General features: G+C 45.2%; 1 protein-coding gene across 3 annotated transcripts; it reads right to left on the bottom strand.

Moving 5' to 3' along the window:
• Positions 1–729: 729 nt before the first annotated feature.
• FAM124B (family with sequence similarity 124 member B) lies at positions 730–13988 on the bottom strand. 3 transcript variants are annotated; one of them, XR_005030554.2, is made up of 3 exons: positions 12363–13988; positions 1530–2523; positions 730–1291 (listed from the first exon to the last, which is right to left on the bottom strand). XR_005030554.2 is itself a non-coding variant. In XM_036913784.2 (3 exons), exons 1-2 carry the CDS (start codon positions 13092–13094, stop codon positions 1879–1881), a joined length of 1377 nt encoding a protein of 458 aa, XP_036769679.1. In that variant the 5' UTR covers positions 13095–13988; the 3' UTR covers positions 730–1734; positions 1847–1878. The 3 variants fall into 3 exon arrangements, 2 of the variants coding, with proteins under 2 accessions (XP_036769679.1, XP_036769666.1); XM_036913784.2 differs by having other exon boundaries at positions 730–1734; positions 1847–2523; XM_036913771.2 differs by having other exon boundaries at positions 730–2523.
• Between the last annotated feature and the right edge of the window lie 4267 nt (positions 13989–18255).

Genomic DNA, 18255 nt, shown 5'->3' with positions numbered 1-18255 from the left:
GTGTTGAGTAGGAGGACAGAGTAGGTGACATTTCAAGAGTGTATTATTTTAGTCAGTTTTGTAAGGTCGTCATTCAAATTTCTCAATATTCCTCATAATTTCCATATACTTAAACTCTCACCCATATATTATGTTAAAGAAATTCAGGTGATCTCAAAAAAAGTAAGAAAGAAGTTTCAGACCTTCCTCCTGCTGTGCTTTTCAAGGCAGCTCAATGGTGCAACTTAACTAAGACTTTCATTTTTTTTTAATCTTATGGTTCTTACAGAAAACCATACCAAAATTAAGTTCTACTTTCTAAGAGCAAACTTTAAGCTGGGGGAGAGAACCAAAATGTGAATGAGAGTACATTGATATTTTTAGGACAAAAAAATAAAATCAGTTTGAAGTTGTGTCCTTGTCCACTGGCAACGGTCCCCTTTCTATTCTTTACCCCGGCAAAGCACTGGAACTCAGCCCCGTCTTGCTGCTGTCAGATTCCTCCGTGTGCCTGAACTCACTTTTCTTCCCACCTGAGTGTGCCAAGGACCAGGATCTCTAAAACACCCAGCTAAATCTGCATCTATCATTTTATGTAATATCTGTCCTGGAGAATGAAGTTCACGGAGTCAAATAACTTCAGAAATTAACTGAAACACATAGACTTTTAAAAACAAGTTCAAAAAAATTTTTTGTATGAGTATATAGACCTACCCCCTCCAAAAAAAAACAGCGAATAAGCAACTGAGAATTTGTACATTACGATTATAATTGCAATTCATAATATTCCCAAGTCTCTATCCACAGGTCATCTGTCAATGCTTGCTACAGCTTTGTACAGCAGGTGTGGGAATCATTTATGGAAGAAATTCCCAGAGGAATAGGTTGGGGCTTCAACATATTCTTAAGAGTTCATAGAATGGACTTATCATACTGATAAAACCATAAACAGTTATGGGTTTGATGGTCACAGAAGGTGTGTGCCTCATGTCAATGTATTATTCTAAGGAGGTGCTCAATAAAAATGTGTTGAATGAATGAATGTATGAATAAATGAACATCACAAAGAAATTGAGGAATTCGGACATGGCCAGAAGAACTTTACTCCTGTTCCAGTGACCCAACCGATCCCATCTTCCTGCCATGCTGAGTGGAGCTCTCACATCACCCAATCATGTCACATTCCTTTCTGGTTAATAACACAACCATGGGCCCCTTTGGAGTAGTGTAGAAACAAATGAGAAGCGGAGAATCAGGAAAACCCTACAGCTTCGCTTTCATTTCAAACCTGATTTCTTGGCTTCCGGTGTTTCTGCTCATTAAACAGAGAAAAAAAAATTAGTTTGTAATTTTCAAAACACTTCGCATGTTAACTCATTTCATTTGCAAACAACTTTAAAGGCAAAATCACTAGAGGGTATGTGGTGAACAGGGCCTAGTTACCAAAGGAGGTCACATAAAAATTAAAAAATGCTAAAGAATAAGTAGTCCATGCTGTCCAGGGGGATGAGCTATGCAACCCAAGTGAAAATTAAAACGAAATTACATACACTAATCAGCGGTTGCATAACACATCCGATGCATTTGCCTACAATGCAATTATCCTGGTAGGTGCTGAACTCAACATGCCCTGCTGGGTTAGCATGTCTCCAGGGATATGAAGTGCACGGCTTTTCCCCTGCGGGTTGGCTGTGTTCCCTTATGACCACGATGGCAAATAAACAAGCACTCGCAGCACTGTTTGACTTCGAATATCTGAAATAAAAGCAACACAGATCTGCACATGGCTAGCTTTCAGGCCCCTCAGATGAACAAAAGACAGGCTGATTCGAGGTCAGTGCTCCGTTTCTAGAACATTGTATCTGACCTTGGGTTTGAGAAAACCACGTTTGTTTTACGCTATATAAAGAATTCTTCTTCTCCTTCTTTATCTTCACCCTGGACTGGCAAATGAAGGGGACATTTTGAGATTATCTTCCTTGTGCCAAGGTCTCTTTGGCCAGCAAGTGGCAAAGGATGGACTGCTTTCTTAAAGATACTGTTTTTGAAGGCAGCTGCCCCCAAGGAGGAGGCTGGCAAGCAGGATGGTAGCTGGCTGGTCCCCAGATCTCTTGGAAATCGGCTTAGAAAAGGTTGCCTGGGTTCAGAATTGACCACTGTGAACCCTGTGTCAACATTCGTCTCTGCCTCCAGCCTCTCAAAGCTGTTGCTCTGGCTGAGGACCGTTACCCTGGCCCCAGGTTGGAGGTGGGGAGAAGGAAGGTGCAGCTGGGAGTCCAGGGCTGCTCTGCTGCCCTGGGATGAGCAGCCAGGGCTTTTCCATGAAGCGCCACTGGAGCTGTCTGATACTGTGCCCTCGCCAGGCTCAGAGCACTCCAGGGAAGCCACCTTGAACCTCCTGGCCCGGCTCCTTCGGCATCTTGGCTGTAAGGTCCTGCTCACAGAGGCAGGGGTCAGCCTGGAGCCCTGGCATAGTGTGTCAGCTCCCGAGCTGCCATTCAGAAAGGAAAGCTCTCCATTCCTAACACCTGGATTCAACTGGACCTATGGGACAAGGAAAAGAGGAACAAATTCAATAGCTGTTTTCCATTAACTAAATGCTAAGAACACATTACACACTATTCATCCTTTGCTGTGCCGTGCATGTAGCAGACTTTCAATAAAGTTGGTAGAATTGAAGTAATATGTACAATCTAATTATGAAGTATATGGTCAGCACCAGCTCCAAACATCTCTCTCTCAGATGCCCTAAATTAATATTTGATGACGCTAAGACTCTGGGAATCAAATAACCATGTGACAGCAATACCGTTCTGGTAGACTGAGTTGTCCAAATGATGTAAAGATGTTCATAGAGGCTATTTGGTGGCTTCACGTGATGTTGTGAGCAATGTATTACCAAACATGCATAAAGAAAATTAGCCACAAGAACATGTAGTTATAACCAACATAAAGATTAGAATAAGAATTCAATCTTCCAAAGTTGATAGCTCTTTTAGATCATACTAATGATGATACATATCTTGGATTATTGCAAGACATGTGGGAAGCCCAGGCAGGCTAATAAGTTGACACCTTTAAAACCAATATTCTTTAAAATTGGGCGCACCATTTAGAGTGATGACCTAGTATCATGTGGAAAAACAAAAAAGTGGGGCGGGGGCTCCTTATATGGGGGCTCTGGTGTCTTAATCCCTAACAATTTCATTCTGGTTCCAAATTTACAGACCCTACTCAGAAAAATGCCCACCCTGCATTTAACTGCTTTCTCCTTCTGCAGAATGAAGTCCACTGGTCCATTTTCCATCCTTGGGCCCTTGGGAGCCTCATCCCCTACTCCTTACACAACACTCCCATCAAGAGGATTTCTGGAAAAGACAATTTTCTCCATCTTGCCAATAGCCCTGAGTAATTGGTTTCCAGGGCCCACTCCTGTCTGGCTCAATCCTTAATGAAATATCAAAAAGAATGTCTCAAAGAACTTTTACGCATTTCCTAAGTGAAAGAAGCCAATCTGAAAAGTCTACATACTAAGGGATTCCAACTATATGACATTCTGGAAAAGGCGAAACTATGGGATGGTAAAAAAAAGTTAGTGGTTGCCAGGAGCTTGAGGGGAAGGAGGGTAGGCATGGAGGATCTTTAGCATCAAGCTATTTGCGAGGCGAACATGATAACCACGACACTACGGAAACCGCTCCTGGTATCAAACTATTTGACACCACAATACTGGATACATGTCATCGTAGGCTTGTCAAAACCAACAGAACGTCCAGCACTAAGTGATCGTGATGATCAGTGCAGCTTCATGGATTATAAAAAACAGACCACTGTGATGTAGGATATTGATAGTGGGAAGGCTGTGCGTGTGTGGAGAAAGGGGTTATATGGGATTCTCTTAATTTTCTGCCCCATTTCATTATGAACTTAACACTACTCTAAAAAAAAGTTTTGTAAAAGAAAAAAAAAATAACAGTACACATTATCTCACAAGGAAAGGAGGCAGAAATTAGAACAGTGGGAAAGTAGGTCTAGAGATGAGCAAATCTCCATATACATACATGTTGTATTTTTGTTTATATATGTAACACACATATATGCCTTCCTCTGAATTTTCTCTCCGAAATGGTGAGGTGACTATTACCAAGCTATTAATTCCATTAATTCCCTTAGCATAGAAGTTGGCAAATATTTTCTGTGAAGGGCCATGTAGTAAATACCTGAGGCTCTGTGGCCCATTCGGGTTTTACTGCCATTATTCGGCTCTACTGCCAGCAGCCCTCCACGCACAGGCAAAAGTGCGCGTGGCTGTGTTCCCATCAAACTCTATGGACACTACAATTTGAATCTCGTATCATTTTCGTGGGTCACAAATTGTTTTCCCCAATCATTTAAAGGTGGAAAAACTGTTCTTAGCTCCCAGGCCATAGCTGTCTGGCCTCCTCTCACGATCAATGATTTTCACTCATCCATTCATTCCTCACCTCCCTCCCTGGCTCTTAAGAATACAAAGCCTTTTTTCAAACAAAATCTTTCCTGGAGGCCCCATATAGGAGACAGTCAAGGCCGAGGAGCCTGAGTTGAAGTACCTGCTAGGCCTCACTTTGTACCCCGCTCCCTGTGGCTGCTGACCTCTCCCACCTGGCCCTAGGGATCCCAGAACACAGTTTGAAAACCACTCTTCTAGAATCTCAAAAGGTTACTCCTGAGCTGAGCGGTTCACTACAGGGCTGCACTTGGGTGAAACCTCTCGGCACAGGTCTCCTCCACCCGAGCCTCACCTGAGCAAGGTGCCCCAGCCTGCATCGAGGGCAGTTTCCACTGGCAGCAGACACTGAGGTCCGGCCCCCAGCCGCATCATCCTAACTTCACTGAGGGCATTTCAACCTGGGCATGAACAATTTTTAAGTCCCTAGGTGATTCTAATGTGCAGCAACGTTTGGGAATCCATGCCACAGGCCCAGCAAGGGTGGGCCGCCCATAGTATGTGGCCTTCTGGTCGCCATGAATCCAGTTCTCAGCGCGTAAGGCCCACCTATTCCTTTGCCTGATTTCATTTTGCTCTCTCTACATTTTCCTTTGCTCTAATTTCTTCCTTCCTTCCTTCCTCCCATCCTCTCTTCCCTGTCTTTCTTCTCCTTTTGTCTGAGTATTAATTTTTAATAAAAATGTCTAATTATAAAAGCAATGATTGCTCAGTGTAAAAGGAACTTAATTGTGAAAGTGTATAAAACAAAAAGTCAAGGCATCTACTCCACTCCAACCTCAGGTCACCCCAAATTCTCACTCACCAAAGAAAACCACCTGCTCCTCCTTTCAGAGCCAGGGCGGAGATGCTATCTCCCAGATGGAAGAGGGGGTCCCCTTCCCTGGAGGGTAAATGGCCCCAGTCCTTCAGGGGGCTGAGCTTCCACCTTTGCCTCCGGCAGAATTTGCATTATATTCTACCTTTTTACTTGAGCCAGTGAAATCTTTTTCTCCTGGAAATGGGAACTGACGTGGCCCTTTCCACATTCACAAATCATTCAGGGCTGACATCAGACTATCCCGTCTGGAGGAGGAAGTCCACAGGTGTGATGCTGGGGATCCTATTTAATTTTCCAGCCACTGTGAACAGAAAGAGAAGCCTGAGCAAGTTCCTCCCTGCCCCCCTAAACCAATCTCAGATCAGAACAAAACCGGTCCTGAAGCCGCAGCCAGAGCCAAGACACGGCGCAGCCAGCAAGGGCCCTACTGAGACGGGTGCACCCCTCCCCTCAACGCTGCTCACACAGCCCCACGGCCCCTCCAGGGAACTTGCTCCAGCTCTGACCCCATTTACACCTAGTGCCCTCAGGCCACCACCACCCTTCCTGCTCCAACCCAAGCTCTCTGGGTGCACCTGCTCTTCCGCACCAGCCCCTCCCTTCCTCCCGCCTCTCTCCCTCAGCTGCCTTCTATCTTCACTGCCTTCCGTGGTCACCGCGAGTCCAAAGACCATCTCTTCAACCGGTTCCTCGCCAGTGCCTCCAGTTCCCCGCACCACCCCGCCTCCTCCCCTAGAACCTCCCAGCCAGGGGGCCATCCAGGCCCGCATTGCCTGAGCTTGTGCCCAGGCTGCCGTCAGACTGATGCACCACAAAGGTGACACGCGGGTGTGGTGTCCCACCGCATCCAGGCTACTGCCGCTTCCCTGTCCCTTGTTTCTCTCCATCACCACAAGTGGCTGTTTCAAAGCTTCCGACCTGTCCTCAGACCTTCAGTGGCACCTCTTTCCCTGGCTCCCTCATCAGATGGTGTCACCATGTAGGCGACAGAGAAAACAAAAGCTGTCATTTGTTAGCAACTCTCTCAGCTTCCTACCACCAGACTTACTTGCAACTGCACCCCATCCTCTCCACAGCAGAAGGGGCTGGTCTGTACCCGTGCTGTGATTTCCACCCACTCCTGTCTTCCTGGTGACCCCAACCTATCAAGGACTCATTTTCTCCAAGATTATTATCTTGTTTCTTCACTCCATCTCTCTTTTACTGTCCCTCCCCACTCTCTCTTTCTCTGCCTACTCCTCTCCAGCAGCATTAACCTGCTGAAGTCATCTTCAAAAACACGCTCCTTCAACCATCTGTTCCCCTCCAGCTCTCTTTCCTCTCCTTCACAGTCAAACCTCTTTATAAAAAAATTCCATTCCCCTATTTTCCTCTAACCATCCCTCATTTTCCCTACCTACGACATTGGCTTTCCCTCCTACAATCCACTGAAATTACTCTTGCCAAGATCATCTACAACCAGCCTCCTTGTCGTTAATTTTGTTTGAGCTATGGTTGAATTTCACAAGGCTGACCTTTCTCCATCGCATTTGAAGTCTTCTCCTTAACTTCTATGACAACACACTTTTCTGGATTTTCTCCGTCTTTTCCATCCATCCCTTCTCGGTCTCTCCTGAGGGACCCTCTTCCTCTGTCTGTTCCTGGTATGCTGTAATTCTTCAGTGCTGGCGTGGACCCCCTTCTCTCCTCATTCTGCACATTCTCCCAGGACAAGGTCATCGACATGGACTCAATTATTATCTAAATGATGACGGCTCCCCAAAGTCAAACTACAGTTCATATCTGTCTCTCAAGGTTCCTACCTATTTATCCAACTATTTCAGGTACCAGCAACTCACTCAACATGGTGAAATATGAACTCATCTCCCTCCTCCTGCTAAATCTGTGCTGCTCGCTCTCTTCTCCCATCTTAGAACAAGGCTTCATTAGCCCCACATTAACAAGCAAGAGCATCATTTTCGCTTCTCCTTTCCCATGTCACCCATTGCCATGGACTCTGCCTCCCGATGATCTCTCAGGTCATTCTGTCCCTCTGTGTCCACTGCCACTGACCCGTGGGAGGCTCTCATCATGATCTGAATTACTGCAGCAGCCATGCGATGAGGCCCCCCAAAGATGTTCTGACTTCCCTCAGATCCATTCTCCGCTCCACCAGCAAAGGAGCAAAGAAAACAATTTTGACCGTATCACCCTCTTGCTTCAAATGGCTTGCTACTCTTCCTAAGATAAAAATCTAAGCCCTTGAGTATGGCTTACCACATCCCTCATTCTACTCCTTCTTACTCTAGCCTGATAATTCACCACTTCCACTCTTTTCAACCTCTTTCAATTCCTTGGACATTATTTGCTCTTTCCTAATGGCAGTGTTTATGTATATGAATCTTCTGTCTGAGATATGTCTCCTCCAACCATTTTTCCTCAGAACCCATTGTCAGCTCCAAGCTTACACTTCATTTCCTCTTGGAAGCCTTTTTGATGTTGCTGAATCTAAATTAGGTAGCCCTAAATTTCAGCTCTGTCACTTATTCTTTGTGGAACTATAGACAACTTACTGAATCTTCCTATGCCTCAGTTTCTTCCTCTATAAAAGGAGGTAAGTGCCAACATCATAGAGCTGTTGAGGATTAAATAATAACAGTGCCTGGGGCATATGAGGTGGCTCTTATTGTGATAATATTACCATCAACTCTCCCAGAGCCTGTATTTTCCACGGCATAGCGGCTACTACAGGTTTGCATTTGCCTGCTTACCTCTCTGTATCCTCCTCTAGACTGCCATCTAGAAGAGAGGGACTGTATACATCTCCTCCATCACTGTATCTCCGGTACCTAATACGGTGCCTGACACATGGTAAACCTTCACTAGATGTCTACTGGATAAATAAACAAAGCTTAACACCTAACAGATATAAATGTCATGCAAAAATAGATGAAAGTGTAGAGTTTATAAATCAGGCCCTTAATTATTTGACATTAGGTAGATAGGAAGTCTTATCAAAATGACTCTCATCATATAGCTGGTCATTTCTGCAATCTTTTCAAGAGAAGGGAATGCCAACTTTTCTTTTTTAAAGAGAAGCCTAAAGTCCTCAGACTACAGGGCAAAATGAGTACCACATTATTAATGTAGGAAAGCAGATGTGTGCAGCTAGAGTGAAGAATTTCCAGGAAAAGCATAATGCTGATGATTGAGAGATAACCCCCCAGAGGGAGAATAGAGCTCCTCATGCCAAAATACAAATTGAAATGCATTTGTAGGAATTCAGCTCCCTTAGAGCTCATCTTTCTTAGAAAGATTTGTAAAATGCTACAAATTGAGAGCTGGTTTTTTTTTTTTTCAAACTTCAGTAAACATTGGAAACCATCTTGATGAACAGGAAGATCATTTGTCACTCATCTGGCTCAAAACACTTGAGAAACAAGAGAACATACGTCAATGAAAAATGATTAAGCTGTTGAGGGGCAGACTGACATCACCAAGGGAAAATAATATTGTCTCTTACTAAAAGTGATTCCAAGAGATAGCAAAAGAGGATTTCCCGTACACCAGGAAAAGAATTTCATGGAAACAAATTATGTAGATAATAAGAAATCCAAAGTGACAGAGTTGCCTACTTACAAGTGAAAACCCGTCTCCTCCAATTAACTCAACTTTTTAAAGGTTCATTTTAATTGATTAGTCATAACTGCTGATGATAACCTGTAATTCTGTAAGAGCAGCACCCTCCTGAGCAATGACTACAAGGTCTCTTTCAGGGCAGCATAAGTCAAAGTGTCAAGTGAGAGTTACATGTGTAGGAATAGGAGTTGTGTGTGTTGGTGTGTGTGGTGTGGCCATATGGGTACATTAGGGATGGGAATGGAGAATGGAAAAAAAATGGAGAGAAGAACAAAGAAGGAGAAATAGAGTCCAAGAGAGTACAGCTGGGAGACTCAGAAATGAGAAAGGAGCCCTCAAAACATGCCACAGAAGAAAAAGAAAAGGAATTACTTATTTCATGAGTGTGCTCTTTTATTTTCAGTGGTTAATAAAGAACATAAAGATGAACTTAGCCAATGGTCTGTTGGTAAAATGAAAAGAAACACACGCTTGCTTATGCCATAGTTTGTCGCTGGAATATATACCTTTTCTGAAGAGACAAAGTTATTTCCTAAAAACAATAAACCCACCAATGTTTTGGAAGCTGACATGGATAGTGGTGATGACTGCATTAGAGCAACATGTAATGCCCAGGACATCTCCCCCACAAAGAAGAATTATTTAATCTAGAACATCAACGGTACAGAGGTTGACAGAGCAACAATTCCTCTAGCATCTATATGAGAGGTGAGGACACAGGGCACAGGGTGGCCCCCAAGGTTGGAGATACAGACAAATATAGGGAATCATGGCTTCCCAGGGCAGAGAGACTCATAGGTGAGACTCATAGAGAGACCTACAGCAGGAAAGAAAGCCCGGCCGGGAAAACCAGAACTGTGACTGACAAGTGGCTGGAGGCTGGACGTGGACAGCTCTGAGAATTTAAACCCCAGGGAAACTCAGCCATAGGGGAGCCCTATAATTTTGTGAGATTTACCTCCAGGACCTTGACCAGATTCTTGCAATAAACCTGGGAGAAAAATCTCCTTGTGCTTCTGAAAGGGGAAGAACCATTTTTTAAACACACCAGAGATCTCTGTTGTTCTCAAAAGGCCTGCTCTCAGGGAGCCAGTTAACCAGAACCTAGCCTGCTGGAATCCTACTGGAGCCTACCTGACCTGGGGAGGCGAAGAATCAGCTCTAGTTCGCTCTAGCCTGCCACGTGGGAGAAGAGGAATACTCAACTCCAGCTCATGGAAGTCATCCTCTCCCACCTAAGGGGGGAGAAAACAATTTCAAACACTTGTGAAGTTCACAGTCACCTTCCCCCATGAGTCCCAGGAAGTTCTGACTCCACAAAAAGTCCAAGGGTGGAGAGCAGAGCCTTTGCGTCAGAACTAAACTCCTCGGCACACTTCCATTCCCCCGATGGAATACCTGGATTGGAGATGAGACTGGGACAAGGTAGTCCAGTCGGAGCGGAGACCAGAAATCCTGCTGGACCATTGCTGGGGGGAGACACTCAGGAGGACGTTATCCTCAGGGCAGCAGGCAGCCTGCTGGAGACCCCAGGCGCCTGTCTGAGGACAGGGCCAGGACAGGAGTGGCCGAGCTGAGAGTCGAATCCCAAGACCCGGGCTACTTAGAGAAGCGATGCATTCCCCACATGTCCTCTCTCCTCCCAGGGGAGTCTGGGCTGGGTTTTCCATCCTGAAAAATCCACCCCATTATAGGCGCGGAGGAGCCACACAGCAGCTACAATGCGTCATCTTTCATGATGTGTTACAGCCAATCCTTGGCAGGCCTTCCTCAGTGATTTTGCTAGGAGGCCAGAAGCAGAAGTTTCCAGAAGGCAAACCTACATTTTGTTTGCAAAAGCCTAGACTCATTGACGACTCTATCCAAAAAGACTATTCTGTACTCCTTAAATTTGACTCCACTTTCTGAAGTAACTAAGCCATACAAGCTGTGGTTCTGAAGTGAAAATGTCAGCCAGCCTTTAAAATAAGAATGAACACAGACGTGCCCCTACCGCGCACACCTATTAAATTTCTGTTTGAGCGTGAGGTGGATTTAAAATTCTGGACATTAACTGAAACTAAAGGAGAGACTTTAGGTCCCTTGGAAAATAGTGAGTTATATAATAGGCAACTAAGAAAAGCAATGCCCCTCCGTTTTATGTGACCAAGAAGGTAAACAATCTTGAGATTGTTTCATATAGAATCACCATAATTCATTTTTTAATAACTCTGATGACAACAAAATTAATCAAAGGGAAAGACAATTCATCTTATAGCCTGTTATTACTTCATCCAACAGGCCTTCAAGGGTTTTCTGACCATTCCTCAAGGACAGAAGCCACTAAATATTCTGCTGTGAATGTCACACCCATCTCCCTGCCTGTGCATGCACACACACACATACACACACGCACACACACTAGGTGCTGGACCGCAACAGTTAACTGGCTGGATTCACCACCCAGTAGACCCTTCTTACTTGTGTCCTGGGCATACACTGAATCCCTTTACCCCTTAGTTCTCTTAGCTGCCACATGGGAAAAATAGTGACTTCCTAGATTGTTCTAAAAATTAAATAAAATAGTCAATTTAAAACACCTGGTCTAGGTCATCACATAAAGTATGATACTACAATTGCATTCTCAGTTTTGTTTCAAGCATTTTATAAGTGTCTGGTCATTTTGTGTGGCTAACAGCCTATGCTCTAGGAAGGTGCTCATACTACCTTCACGGTGCTAATGAAGGAACTGAGGCTCAGAGTCACACGGCTCAGTGCAAAGTTCATCTGCCACTTGATACTCCACAAGAGACAATACCATGGTAGCTGTCATGATTGTGTTTGGCTTAAACGGGATGCTTACAGCAGAGGGCTTTAATTTCAAGATTTTCTTTTGAAGGGGTCTTAGCCATATAACTTGATTTGGGGTAAAATTTGAGAGTGATACAAGATGCTTAAAAATGAAATCAACAAGAATGCAAACTTAACACCCCCCACCATAATTACAACTTCAACTTCTTTAGGCCAGATGGAAAGAACTTAAAATATTCTTGTTCCCAAAGAGTTGACAAAGTATTTGCTTATAGTTGATGAGCATGGTTAAACAAAATCTGAGAAATGGGGTGTTGTCCGATTCAACTGCAAACAACTTACGTAAGCCCCAAGCTCACAGAATGAGCTTCCTTATCTGTCAGATGAGGGATTTGATTAGAATAATGACTCAACCCTGCTACACGCTACACATTGGAGTCAATCAACGAGCTTTTAAAAAAGACTGCCCAGGCCTGGGCAACCCCAGAGATTCTGATCAAACTGGCCCGGGGACAGCTGTGCATGGGAAGATTTTAAGTCTTCCCAAGGACTCCGATGTGCAGCCCAGGTGGAGAGGGACTACTACAAATATCTCTAAGAGCCGTCTGGGATGCAAAATCACACAGTGCCATGTGCATCTATAAGATTATGGAAGCAAAACTGGAATACCTGAAGCAAAATCTTGTTGCCATCATAGTCCTGTGTTTGCCACCTGGTGCGGCTGATGGGGACACACGGGTGGGGCAGAAGAGGCACTAACTGGCCAATCTCCTGAACCTTGAACTGTAGCACCGATGACTCTTTGGGGTCCACTGACATCCCAAGGGGCAGCTGCTTCAGGGAGAGCTGCAGAGCAAAGCTCTCGGTGGCGTAGAGCACAAAGAAACAGAAGTTGCTCTTCTGCAGGGTGGCATCCCTCTGCAGGATCATCTCATAGAGTCTGATGGCATCCTCGTAGTTATCAAAACTGCAGTAGAGCGTCACTCTCAGGATCTCAGTGCCACTGTGCGCCTGCCGCACACCCCAGATGGGCATCTGGCTGTCCAGACTGTAGAACTCCTGACTGGCAAGCATGTATGGACAGGGTCGTCCCTGCAGGTTCCCCACAGGGTGGCACTGCCATGGCCAGTGCCGAAGGGAGTCAAGAACACGGAACAGCCTCTCCTCTCCGAGGCTTTCATGCAGGAAGAGCAAAACAGACATCCCAGGGAACCGTGACCGCTTGGAGTGGCACTTGTCATCATATTTCAGTGGACTGACCCTCTCTGACACCAGAAAGAGACGGACCTCTGGGCAAATACAGTCCAGGAGCTGGTCCAGGGTTTGCTGCAAAAGTGAGCCATGCCCAGAGTTGGCAAGGAGGTGGACAGTCACGGCCAGAGGCTCTCGTGTTCCGTCCATTCCGGACTGCCCACGGATGACAAAGGAACTGAGTATGAGAGCCCTCCGTTGACGCTGTGGAAATGAAGGAGCGGGCAGTTCTCACGTGGAGCCTCCAGCCCACCAAGGAGACCTTCAGCTGCTTCAGAGCAAAGCTCTTGACCTGTGCTGCTGGTTGCCGGGGGCCTCAGCAACACAGTGGGTAATGTCATCCAGCTCGCGCAGAATGGGATCCTGCGTTTGGCTCTTTCAGGCACTCGGCAGGGTTTCTGTGTGACCTAAAAACCTATAATCCTGAGAAACACCCCAGTGGGTGGTTCTTACAGGCACTCGGTAAAGGAAATGACCCGGCAAAAAGGAACAGGAGTCCCCTCTGTTAGGCTGATAGCAATCTGTTTAATTGAAAAGACATCCATTTTAGGGACGCACAATGGGTTCTAATTTCCTCCCTACATGTCTGGGTGTTTACAGTAGCCAGCCAGGCCACCTGAATACAATGACTGCTTTAAAACAATTCTCAAAACGTGTCCCCTTGCCAGGATTTTTTTCCCCTTTGTCTTTTGATTTTGTTTTTGAACAACTGACCCTGGGGCACTGAGGAGTGGATACGTTATCTACATAATTTTGATTATTCACTGAAAATTATTTTCTCTATTGGGAAAACTGAGCTTATGTTCTAAAAAGACATTGCAAAACTAAGTCTCCCTTTATTTATGCCAGTTCTTTGGAAAGAGTGAGAGCTTTCTCATGTCAGTTATCTAATTATTACTCATATCTACTGAGGATCTGCTAGGAACCAGCCATAAACTGTTCCAAAACTTGACATAAATTTATTTAATCCTTCAGCAAACCTATGAAGAAGAGATTATGATCCCCAAATTACCAATGAAGAAATCGGGGCACAGAAAAGCTAAAGGTCTCATAGCTAAAAATTGGCTGAGAGAAGATTTGAACCCAGGAACTGAGGGGTCCCCAGGTAACCCAGAGCAGGAGTATTCCTGTTACCCAGAAATCCAGGCCTGGCCTTCCTTCCTGAGGATAAGGAAAGGAGGCCAAACCAAATTCTAGAGGAAGACATGAATTTCCCAGAGAGTCTGTGTGCTGTTGAATCTTAAGATGGGTATGGGTGATCGTTAATAAGAATATCCAAGCTCTAAACGTAACACCTCCTAATGTTCTAAATGTCTGTTAGAAAATCATTTGCTTTTCTGGTAGTTATGTTCCTAGAAAGGTATGGACAAACACATTTTTTCTAAGCATAATTCTTAAAATAAGCAATTTATTAATGCTTATAATGGGATGCAGTCTGACTTAATCTTTTTATAAATTAAAAAGCACTTTTGTAATGAAAAATAAAACTTATCTTAAATTTTGTTTTATATAGGTGGAATTCTTTAATAGTATAATAACCAAATTTAAAGTCAAATATTGTTTTCCATGGAAAAGAATCTATTCTATTCAGACTTCCTTTCTAAATCCAGCCTATACTTCTAATCATTTGTGTTTCATAAATTCTATTTCTTGCATTGGAAAAATACATAAATACAGTCTATAACAGATGAATTCTTAATTGCAAAGAGTGACTCAGTAATTAAATTCATTTTGTTTTCTAAAAATTTCACTTTTTAAAAATCATGTTACTTTCTAAAAATCAGAGTTTTTTTTAGGGGCATTCTAGTTCTGCAGCTTTTCCAAAAAATACCTCTTCATGCATGTTCCACGTTGGCGTTTGAAGGCAATAGCTTGCTCATCCCTCAGTATGAACCTGTCTCCTTTCTTTTGCTTTCCACTCACAGAGCTGACTGTACTCGGGCACTTCAGACTTTAAACGTGGTGTTTGTAATAGTCTTTGCAATTCTGGAAATAACTCTAAAGGGTCAAGGAGAAAAATTACACCCCTGAGACAAAGATATTAACTCAGAACATTTTGTACAAGGCAAGAGTTTAAGCCCTTCTATAGAAAAGGTTTTAATCTTCTATCCAGTGCAAAAACATATTTTTTTCCTCTTGAGGTTGTCATTTCTGTCAGGCTGGAAAATATTTCATTAATCTGGTAGCAGTCAAGGAGCCAAGCAATAGGGGCTGAGTGAGAGGGAGTGCCTCCAGTCTCCTTTCTGACTGGCCCTCTCCGCAATTATTTCTCCAGGAGCAACTTGAGATACTGACCCTCAGAGTAACTGCCTCCACTCCCGTCAGCCCCTTCCCCCCACCCCAGCAGTCAGACTCTCGGCTGTGCGCCAGATTCCATGGTGCTCTTCAATTTTGCCTGCTGCTCCTGTGGAAGGCACAGATGACTATGCTAGTCATCAGCTTTGACTCCAAATACCTGGTCAGCTGACACTTAATTCTCCACCTTATTTTTCTTAAAGTTGGCCAAGTCCTGTTATCTGTCAGTCACTGGCTCCTGGATGGCAGCCAGCTGGTCAACCTCTCTTGGCAACATGGAGGAGCTGGTGACAGGTTGTACAAGGCAATTTAAGAAATCAGCTACTTCTGAGGATTTGTTGAAACCTGCGGATGTCCACAGGGATTTGTACCTGCTGCAAGTCTCATAAAAACAGTGGGATACATTAAAACCCTGAGATCCCATTTTCACTCCAAGAAATCTTTGAGAGAGGATTTCTTTCTCCCATTAAGTTACAAAATGTGTTATTTCTTCCACATATTGAGAGCCAGGCACTGTGCCAGGAGCAGAGAATAGATTACCACCATGCCCCACTTGGGAGGAGCATCTTAAATGCTCATCATTGCAAGATGCCATCAAAACCCCTAGGAAGAGCCACCGACCTAGAGGAAACGGCCAAAGAAGCATCCAGAAGAGGAGACAATACCTGAAGTTCCGAAAAGTAAGAAGGAAAGAGGCAGGTGGGCAGGGGAGGAGCTGCAGGGGAGGGGCCCCAGGGGGAGAGGAAGCTGATGAGGACAAAGTCCATCTGGGGAACAGTGAAGGGACTCTGACCCATCGGCGGAACTGCAAGCAGCCCAAGATAGATGGAGGGTGGGGCCAAAGAAGGGGGAAGGTAGGAAGAGGTTGGAAAGGCAGCCGGGCCTGGAAGGTCACCCTAAAGGCTTTGGATTGTTTTCTAATGGAAACAGAACCACAGAGAAGTTGGCTTGAACCAAGAAGTAATGCTGGAGGAAAACCTGGACAGGAGTGACATACGGCGAGTCAAAGTCAGTGGACAGCTTGTTGGTGGGATGTGGACAGAGAGCTGCAGGGACAGGTCCAGGAGGCCTCCCGGGTGGTACTTACAGGTGCCTGAGTGAGGCTGTCAGTCACCCAGCAAGGAACCCTGGGGAAAGAGAGCAGCCGGGAGTGAGGGGAGGAGTCAGTGTGGGCACGGTAAGCGTGGACACCAGCGGACGTCCGAGTGGAGGTATCCAGGGCCACATAACGGAATGCATAGAGGGGACTGCAGGTGGGGAACCATGGGTCTTAAGGTAACCATGAGAATGCAAACGATGACTCACATGGAGGAAACACAAGGATAGGAAAGGTAAGAGGATGGCTCCAGAGTGTCCAGTTTAAGCGACAAGTAACATCCCAGGAGAGCAGCATTGTGAGTGTGCTGTCCGAGCCTGTGTGGGTGTCTGTGTATGAGAATTTCAGGAAATGGCACTGGTTGAGCAGACATCACCACCAGTTTCAGAATAACATTGCGACCCTCTGCCTTCTCAGGCAGGTGAACCTGACAGGTGCCCCAAGTGGGCCTCAGAGCCATTCAAGCCCGAAACCACCTCAACTCTGACTGTTTGTCTGACACTCAGGTGCTAACCAGAGGCCAGGTATTAGAGAACTTGAAGCACTAACTGGAGGAAGGTGCTGGGAAAGGGCCATGTCATGCTTATTTTTTAGCTCCTGATAGCAGTCTCCAGCTCTACTCCTGCAGAGTAGGCACTAGATAGATCTATAGCACAGAAGAAATCTTGGCATCTCCTATTAAGAATCCCAGGGAATTTAAGGGAACTTCCCAATGTTCCATAGCTGGTTAATGGCAGAGCTTGGGTTTCTGGTTTTTGAACCGTTTGTCCACCACTCCTAAGAGAAGTGATGCATAGCAGCCTTTATTATCTCCATCTATGCAGGTAAGAACCACTCAATTTCTAGCATGCAGCCAGCACACAGAGTGGGCATACACTGTCCATGCCATGCCCTAGACAGCCCTGGTTAACATGTGCTTCCCCATCCTAGGCATCCCTGTAACACACAACACACACACACACACACACACACACACACAAATGCCTATATTCTTGGGTCATAACTCCTGGCTTCTCAGAGGAGTTCTGGCAGAAATATAGCAGGCAAACAATGAGGCCTCTGCACTCCCACCCACCCACCCCCGAGCTCCTCCTAGGGCGGAAGTGGCCACAGCGAGCTCCTTCTGGAAGCTGTTATGGCTCTTAGCTGAAAGCTTCTCTCCTGGTTCCCCAGAGGATACCCCTGCCCAACACAGAACAATGTTATCAGGTCCTGTTACATTGCCATCTGTTTCCCCCTTTTCTAGGACAGTGTAGCCCAGTAGCAGCCTGTCAGCTGATAGCCTGCATTTTCACAGGTGCAACAAAGAAGGCATGCTTCCTCTGGGCTCTTTGTTGTAGTCTTCTGTGGTGACATCATTTCCCACGTTCTGATCAGCTATGGCTCTTGGCTGAACAACTCACTAACTGCGTAAGGAGGCAGAGAAGTACAGTGGGGCAAGCTCAGCATGTGCAAAAACCCTGCGGTAGGCAGGAGCATGGTGGGAGGAAGGACTGGCTTACGTAGCTGGTGGTACCAGGTGTTGAATTCTGTAAGAGGAGGTTTGGCTGGGGTGTGGCTGCAGGAGACTTGGGCCAACATGCCAAGTTCTGTTGCTCACCTGGAGAGGACCTGAGATGCCTAATCCCCCAGGTTTTGTTTCATCATCTCAGCTGAAGATAAAAAGCAACAATGGTAATAATCAGCCTGACTCTTGCCACTGATTAAATGAGCCAAAATCCCCCAGAGAGCCTTCCAAGCTCTCAAATGCTCTGCTAGAATAATTATCTCATGTGAAATACTTTCTATTCAATATTGTTTTAACCCACCAAATAATATCCAACCAGTGCAGCAGGGAATGGAAAAAGAAGTTTGTGTCCACTATTTTAGTGGAATACTGTGCCTCTGTAACAAAGAATGAAAGAACTTTCGGGAAGTAGA

This window comes from Manis pentadactyla, chromosome 6 (genome assembly GCF_030020395.1).
Source record: "Manis pentadactyla isolate mManPen7 chromosome 6, mManPen7.hap1, whole genome shotgun sequence".
Lineage (NCBI taxonomy): Eukaryota > Metazoa > Chordata > Mammalia > Pholidota > Manidae > Manis > Manis pentadactyla.
The sequence above is the reverse complement of the archived record's forward strand: the minus strand, read 5'-3'. Positions and strand labels throughout refer to the sequence as shown.